Source organism: Ixodes scapularis, unplaced genomic scaffold (genome assembly GCF_016920785.2).
Source record: "Ixodes scapularis isolate PalLabHiFi unplaced genomic scaffold, ASM1692078v2 PGA_scaffold9__187_contigs__length_104089568, whole genome shotgun sequence".
Taxonomy (NCBI): domain Eukaryota; kingdom Metazoa; phylum Arthropoda; class Arachnida; order Ixodida; family Ixodidae; genus Ixodes; species Ixodes scapularis.
This window is the reverse complement of record NW_024609884.1, coordinates 48,973,755-48,981,541: the sequence shown is the minus strand read 5'-3', so window position 1 is coordinate 48,981,541 and position 7,787 is coordinate 48,973,755. Positions and strand designations below refer to the sequence as shown.

General features: G+C 47.8%; 1 protein-coding gene across 1 annotated transcript; it reads right to left on the bottom strand.

Moving 5' to 3' along the window:
* Positions 1–1,506: 1,506 nt before the first annotated feature.
* On the bottom strand, positions 1,507–4,782 carry LOC115331643. The gene is made up of 3 exons (XM_040211378.3): positions 4,395–4,782; positions 3,678–3,822; positions 1,507–2,278 (listed from the first exon to the last, which is right to left on the bottom strand). The coding sequence occupies exons 1-3, from the start codon at positions 4,644–4,646 to the stop codon at positions 2,181–2,183; spliced, it is 495 nt and encodes a 164-aa protein (XP_040067312.1). The 5' UTR covers positions 4,647–4,782; the 3' UTR covers positions 1,507–2,180.
* Positions 4,783–7,787: the final 3,005 nt, after the last annotated feature.

The following is a 7,787-nucleotide window of genomic DNA, read 5'->3' as shown; positions in this document are numbered from 1 at the left end:
TAGTCCACTCATTGATAATCTTTCCTTGTTGCATCAATGCCCAAGCATGCCAGGCACCGAGTGACTACTCGCATGTGTTAGTGATGGTGGCTTGCGAGGCTTCAGTATTGTCGCTGCAGATAGGGCTCACCCTCACACCAATGCTGTTTGTGGTGCACCTTTCCATGGAATTGTTTGGTTGATCCCAATTTCCTAGAAACGCCAATATTCAGTTTGGTGTGCCTTGCGGCTGAAGTAGATTCATCAAGGAGGTCTCGTCTCTTTCCTGGGGGTAATACCATGTCAGCTGCTTTGCATGAGCCACTTGGAAACTGTTTGGACTGCTCTAAAGCACTTGTAATTGACTTTACCTGTTGTGTCCATGCTAATGCTGAAATGTAAAGTTCACTGAACCAAGTTTTACTAATGAACCAAAACAATCGGTGGAAAGGATGAATGGCTTTATTTGTTTTCTCGAAGTATACACTGTTTCATACATGATGCTGGCAACGCTACTTTCATTAGCAGACAACTCAGTCTACACTCTGTTTCACGATAGCTTGGTGAACTGTGGAGGCTACGGCTCCTGCGACCCAGTAAGAATGTCGGAGCGAGGCACATGGCAGCATGTCACAGGAGCGTCCGTGTCACCGCGCCAAATGCAAGGACCACCCACCAGAACCGGCTGTCGTATGCTCAGAAACCAAACGAATTCGGATGGACGTCCACTGCAGCAACATTACCGTCCGCTAGAGTTGCGAGGTCTTCAGTAACACTTTTATGAGGCAACCACATGCTCAATTTGCCCATGAATCTGTTGCGGGTGCTAATGCTAGGGCGATGTTTTGAGCGGAAGTGGTCGATTCAAGGCTACGATTGTTTGAACGTCAATCACAAGCCATGTTTTTCTCAAAAGTGTTGATCTATATTAAGTGTCGTTAATAAGTAACATATGTCTTAGTCTTTCTTCAGTGTCGTGTAGTGTTGCGATCCGAAGAATTCGACGGCAACACTACTAAAAGAAGGAGAAAAAAAAAAAAAAAAAGCCTAGAACTATGTTTTGTCGCAGATGGCGCTCTTGCTGTGGCGATAACGAGGACTCGACCGTGGAGTGTTGTCATGTGCCTGGCTCCGATGCTCTTATTGGGTCGCAATGTTTGCCAAGTGACCATGAAACGGAGTATAGTGTCTCACCTGTACACGCTATAAAAGAAATGAGATGCCAGGTGTAGTCACTTTTGCAGCTGTAGCCCTTATATTATTGCTTGCTATGCTGTTTGGAAGAATACATAAAAAAATCAGCTTACAAAGCCAAGTCTAATTTTTTGCACTCTTGCATGTTACGAAAATAAAAGCATCACGCCTGAACACCAACATCTGTCTCTAAATTATTCCTTGCTGAAATGAAAAATAAATATACTGTGAATATGAACCAATACAATCTCAAACAGGTTTAAGAATGGATTCAATAAACAATTACTTCAATCTGCAAGCTTGAAATAAAGTAAGCGTGTGCAATAAATACACTGGTCTTTCGACTATCCCCCGTTGACACTTGTTCTCGAAGGATAGGGACTTCGTCGATTTCACGGCAGTTCAAGCATTGGTCAGGCAACATGCTCGTGTTTATAGTTTCGGCTGTGCTACAGGAATAACAAAGGTGAGTTGTGTATTGCCGAGTCAAAGCAGAACTCTCAGGTGTAAAAGGCTTCTTAAAAATGCACTAAAGCTGGTTTTGACTTTATAATTACATGACTCGAACACAAACTACTCACTTCACCAAGTCTAAGGATTCACAAATAATCTGTGAACATGTATTCTGCTTTTATCTTCATTCACTTATGAAACTGGTTGCGTATATAAAATATCCAATCAATCTTCCACACCTCCCCATTGCGAAAAGAAAGAGGGAGATTCGTTGGCTTTTTTTTCTCGCCAAAAAACAGAAAAAGAAAAGGAATAGGTTTCAATGTGCACATTACGTTGAAGTGGGACAGTTACGGAAACAAATTTTGCATCTTCAAAGTTCATGAAGTAGGCAGATTACTTTCAAGTCATAAGAGAATAAAGTCAGAAACAACTTCAGCTCGCCTTCAATCAGATTTTCCCTTTAGATCCAGGGACATTTCACCTTCATAAGGTCATCAGTAGCAATTGGCATCCATTTAGGACTCTGTAATGGTAGATGTCCAAGCTTGACCTCAAAGTTGCAGTGCCCTCCTTTCATGTGCTTGCAGTGCGACCCCCTCGTGCACTTGGTCCCAGACGGTGAAGCTGGTGCTGGACAGGATGTCGTCCCCTGTAAAAGAGTCGTCCCAGTAGTCAAACGATCCGGTTACACCCTGAGCAGCATATTTGTCCTCCCATGCCATTACAAACTTAAAATCAGTGAAAACCTATTTTGAAGCAACAGAATGCATAAATGAACATGTCTATTCCATTCCCTTCGTACCGAACACCTGCCAGAATCCAAGGGATGCAAATCAAAATAAATAACATTGCATTATTTGCTCTTTTGAGACTCGAACTTAAACCAACTCAAACACTACCACAATTTTAAAGCTGGGAACTTCGAGGACACCTCTCCATATACTGAGATTACATGCTTGTCCCACTCCTGGCTTGTCCTCAGCAGGGTTGGCCAGCGTGTTCTCATACTCCTGGGTTTTTAGTCTTGGAAGTTGAAGCTTTGGTTTTTGTCATTGCTTGGTTGCTGGTAGATGCTGGAGGAAGCTCGTACTGTTACTTTGAAACATCAAGTTTACAAATTGAGCACTAACCCATACTGATGGCCAGATACAGAAGCTAGATTTGTCATGTCAAGGAGGTTGTCATAAAACAGTGGGCACGGGACTGAAATTAGCGGCGGAGCGGGCGACCGAGGCGCATTCGGGAGTATCGAAGAAGACAAGGTGTGTGAGTTTTGCGCGAAGGCAGGATGATCGGCCAGATGTGAGAATGTGGCGTCGAGAGAACTTCAACCGGGCTGACTTCATGACTGTTATCTGAGCCACATTAACCAGAAGAGAAGAGAGAGTAACAAGTGAACGACGCACTACGGCCGAGGAGGTAATTGACCAGGTTATTTCACCCAAGCACCACAGTAGTCATTTCAACGACGAAAAAAAAAAAACGTCCAAACATCAGCACAGCAATACCAGCAGCGTGCCGAGGAATCGGGTTGTGTGTATATTTATACAGTCTCAAACTCAATCTGCCTCGACGGGCGATGACTCTCCCAGCTGTAGATGACCGCTAGCCTGGGGCCCTTAACGTGCATCACGTAGTAGTGATACACGACCGCACGCCGGTACAATGCTCTTCCAGATCGAAACGGGCAAATGTGGGGCTTGAACACACAATCCTGGGTTCTGCAGCGCGAGCTTTCACTCCACATTCTCCGAGCTGGTGCGTGGAAGCCCCCTCGGCCACCAATCCCTTGGTGCCAAGGAATAACATATAATAAATGACAACGGTACAGTCGTCTGCAACAGGTAGCTTTTCAGTGCCTTGAGCAACCAGGTTGAGATAATGTGACACTTTCCTGCCATATGTGGCTTGCAAAATAGAGATGTATAAGTCATAAAGCAAGTAATATGAATTTTTTTTTTTTACTAAAGATATCAGCATTGTATTTGGCTTCCACAACTTCCGAAAGCTACCTCTGAGTGCATAGAGTGGTTTCTTCATAATCTTACCTCTATGGAGAACTTCCCAGCTGGTAACGGGGCCGTGAAACGCAGACCCCCTGGAAGTCGCACAGGCGCCGAGGGCATTACACGGGGCCTGCAACATGTCCTCCGAGCCCGGCAGCCGGTGGATTCGCCCGGCAGCCGGTGGATTCTGTTGGAATGATGGGGTAGGGGGAACACAAGCACTTGCAGATTAACGGACCTAAGAAAACCAGTAGGCAGGTACGAAAACATGCTACTCGCCCCCGCAGCGTTTGCCTCACTGGCGCTTTATGGTGAAACAAATCAGCGGCGAGCGACCACATGAGCGAATGACATTTTAGCGGACAGCGACATTTGAGCGAATGGACGTATTAGCGAATAACGGGGGCGCGCGTTAACCCAGCCGCCGCGCTGCGCTTTCGCCGCTTCGCGGCGACAGTCTGCGGCGGATCATAACAAAAATGTGAACTCATTTGGCCCACCCGAAAAGGCCGCTTTGCGGCGTCCGACTATTCGCTAAAGTGTCATTCGATGAAACGTGGGCGTTCGCTAAAACGTCATTCGATCAAGAGAGTGCCTCCCATCTGGGGTCGCTGGGGGGGAAAGACTAAAAACAGACGACTGCGCACTCGGCTCGGTCGTACCACACCGATCGCCTAATCCGCTGCTTTTCTGTAACATTTCACGTGCAACTGAACTGTTTGTGAATGATGCGAAGTGTACAGAGACGACGTAACTCACCTTAGCGAGCGCCATGGCGCGGTTCTCCGGGTGCCAGCGCTGCGGGAGATCGGCCTTCCAAAGCTCAGCAGCCCGTTCAGCTCGCCGAAGAGGGCTGTAGCTACACTTCGATGCTTCACGGAGACACCGAGTCACTTGCTGGCGAAAAAGGGTCTCCGCCAAAAAGTAGAAACGCTCACTCGCGTCGCACATCACCGTGCTGACGTTGGGGGGGCTCACATCAACATCCGACCGCCGGAGACCGGGACGCATATTGGTGCTTCGTATGCTCCCAGGGTAAATTCTTTCGCGTCAAACGAAGTAACGTACATTTCGAGGTATTTCCGGTCTCTTTTTTCCGTATGCCGCGTCCTCGTTCAAGTAGTAGCAGTGGATTTCCGAGAGCCACAGAAAAGGTCTTTCGCAATGGCTGCGGAGAAGAGACGACACCGCTTTGTTTACCCCCGAGCTCCCGCCCGGAGCCATCCTCCAATCAGAGCGCGGCGAGGTGACGTCACGCCACCGGCCTGCGCGAAAGAGCAGACGGCTTTCCCTCCGTATAAATTTTTAAAGCCTCAATACTTTTTCTGTTAAAACCCAAAAACACTTTCAGGGCAATTAAAATATTGGTCGCTGCTCACAAAAAAAAAAAGAAAAAAAATAATAATAAAAATTTATTTTTCTGATGATGATGATGATGTTAATGTTGTAGCTGTTCCCTTTGGATCGGGCGGTTCCGGGCTTCTGGGGCTTCATGGACGCTGCGGCGCACGTGTCAACCTCACATTGAGGGACAGCCCCAGGATCTCTGTATTGACGCGCGTTCAGCACTGACCCCGCCGCAGGTGATTCGAATTTGGGCCCGGTGTGTGTACGTTTTCAGGAGCGTGACACCACTGCGCCGGATGCCTTGGTTGCAGGCTTTGAGCATGAAAGGACGATGTGTTCGATGGTTTCATCCTCCTCTTCACAATCAATGATTTCACAACACCCTCCCTAACCCTTGCAACCAAGGAGGATAGAAGGGTAGGAGAGGGCATGGACGCCAGCCGTGTAGCCTACACAAGCCAAGCTCCCTTGACGCCTCACCTCTTTCTCATTTTCCTCCTCTCCTCACTTATCAGGCTAACGTGACCACATCACGTGACCGTAGCTAGCCTTCGTCTAGCCTTCGATTTGATAAAACCAACGTTACTAGAACCATTCAGTTGGGAAACTGCTATAGAGCCTGCTTTAAAAAAAGTGGCTCAGATATCCGTACTCGAGATTCATTCATTTTTCATTCAGGAACTTTATCGAACCAAGAAATCATGGGGGATGGCTTGAGTTAATTATGGGGGTTGGGGAAGTGGGAGGTTTCTTGTCTTCAGTCGCCCTCGAAGCCGGTCTTCTATGGCTTGAGTGCGTGTGATGATCGCCAGCTGGACTTCGTAATCTTCTGCCGCCAGAAGTTGTTCCCAGGCCGGTAGATCTTCCTCCCCAATGTCGGAGGTGGTCGCTGTCAGTATGGTGTACGAGACCGTCAGGGCCGTACTCGAGAACCGACCTAATGGCGATCGCAACGCCGCCATTTGTCCCGCAGCGTCCACTCCGGGAACTGCACGGCTGCACGTCGAGTTGGGCAAGCAAGGAGGATAGAAGGGTAGGAGAGGGCATGACGTTTGCCGCCTATCCTCCACAAGCCATGCTCCCTTGACGCCTCGCCTCTTTCTCATTTTCCTCCTTTCTCTCCTCACTTATCAGCCCAACGTGACCACATCACGTGACCGTAGCTAGCCTTCGTCTAGCCTTCGATCTGGTAAAACCTACCGGACGGAGTGCGCACAAGTCAAGCGCAAGCCTGCAAGGTATCCTGCTACAATCAACCATCCATCTCGCACGTGACGTGTCACGCGCACCAATCGCCAGAAAGATCTGCGGTCACGTTGGGCACAATATCGTTTAAACTTTTTATGACTAGGCTTCACCAATATTGTAACGTGCCCCCTCCTAGTACTTATAACCTCCTTGTGGGCAAGGGCTGGTGGCGCCACCTCGCAGGGCCATCTCGCAGTAGCTATGTAAAGCACCTTTTATGTTTCAACTCGTCACTAAAGGGTGGCGCTGTTATCGTATTTAGCTCGGTCTCGGTGGACGCCAGCGATCCAAGTTTCAAGGTGAGTTTCCCAACTGAGGGTTTTAGTGACGTTGGATAAAACCTACCGGACGGAGCGCGCGCGAGCCTGCAGGGAATCCTTCTACAATCAACCATCCATCTCACACGTGACATGTCACGCGCACCAATTGCCAGAGAGATCTACGGTCACGTTGGACTTGGCCATAACATCGTTTAAACGTTTTATGATTAGGCTTCACCAATATTGCAGCGTGCCCCCTACTATACTTCGTTTCAGCTTCTGTCCAGACGCAGCCTATGCTACAAGCGCGAGCATGTTGCCCAGAACAGTGCTTGCACTGCACGAGCGCGCGTGCTTGGCAGGGATGCTGAAAGCCCGGAGCTCGCGCTTGTAGCTTTGGCTGCGTCTGGACCGAAGCTGAAACGAAGTATAGTACTTATAACCTCCTTGCTTGCAACTAGGGGTGTCGCGAACTTTTGTCGAACCGGATTTTTAGGTCAAACTTTCGGGGTTCGACTGCGTCGAACCGGTTCGACGAACCTTCGAACTTTTCACCAGATTCGACCGGTTCGACTTTGTGGACAGTGTGGCCAGACCTTGATACAAGCATGTCTAGGTTTGGAGAATTTTTTTTTATGCAAAAGGCTATTTTAATTTTGTGAACAGCTACAAATAAAAGAAACTGATTCTAATAACTGAAGAAGTTAATAACTTAATTTGTTATGCTGTATTAACTAAAATAACCAATCAGCGTTTACCTTAGTTCATCCCTTAGTCATTACCATCCAATCCAAAGCCAACTGGCCAGCCTGTCGCGCATGCGCACACGAGTCGAACCTCAATACAAGGTTCGTCGAAATTTCCACTAAAAGTTCGAAAAAGTCGAACCTGGTCGACCTCGAACCTCGGCCGGTTCGCGACACCCCTACTTGCAACCGAGTACGACCCAGGGTTGCCAGGTAGTTTCTAGCTCTAATCGCCAAACGCCAGACGGTGTAGACCAAAAGGAGCCAAATGCAAGAGATTTATGTAGCCCAAATGTAGCCATATTCTGCAGAGCCCAAAATATCGTACGCTGGAATGTGCGAGCTCAATTCGAAGACACTGCGTATGCATATTAGGGGTTTAGGAGCAGCTTGCAAGATCTACAGCATGCTGAAATGCATTAAACGTTTTATTTAAAAAGAATAATACAAAAAAATTCCACACGTGTTTCTGCGGTCACATAGTTATGATGCACTCGCTCGTGCCTGGCTTACTCGCCTCATACATGATTTCCGTGTTAAAATGGGCACAA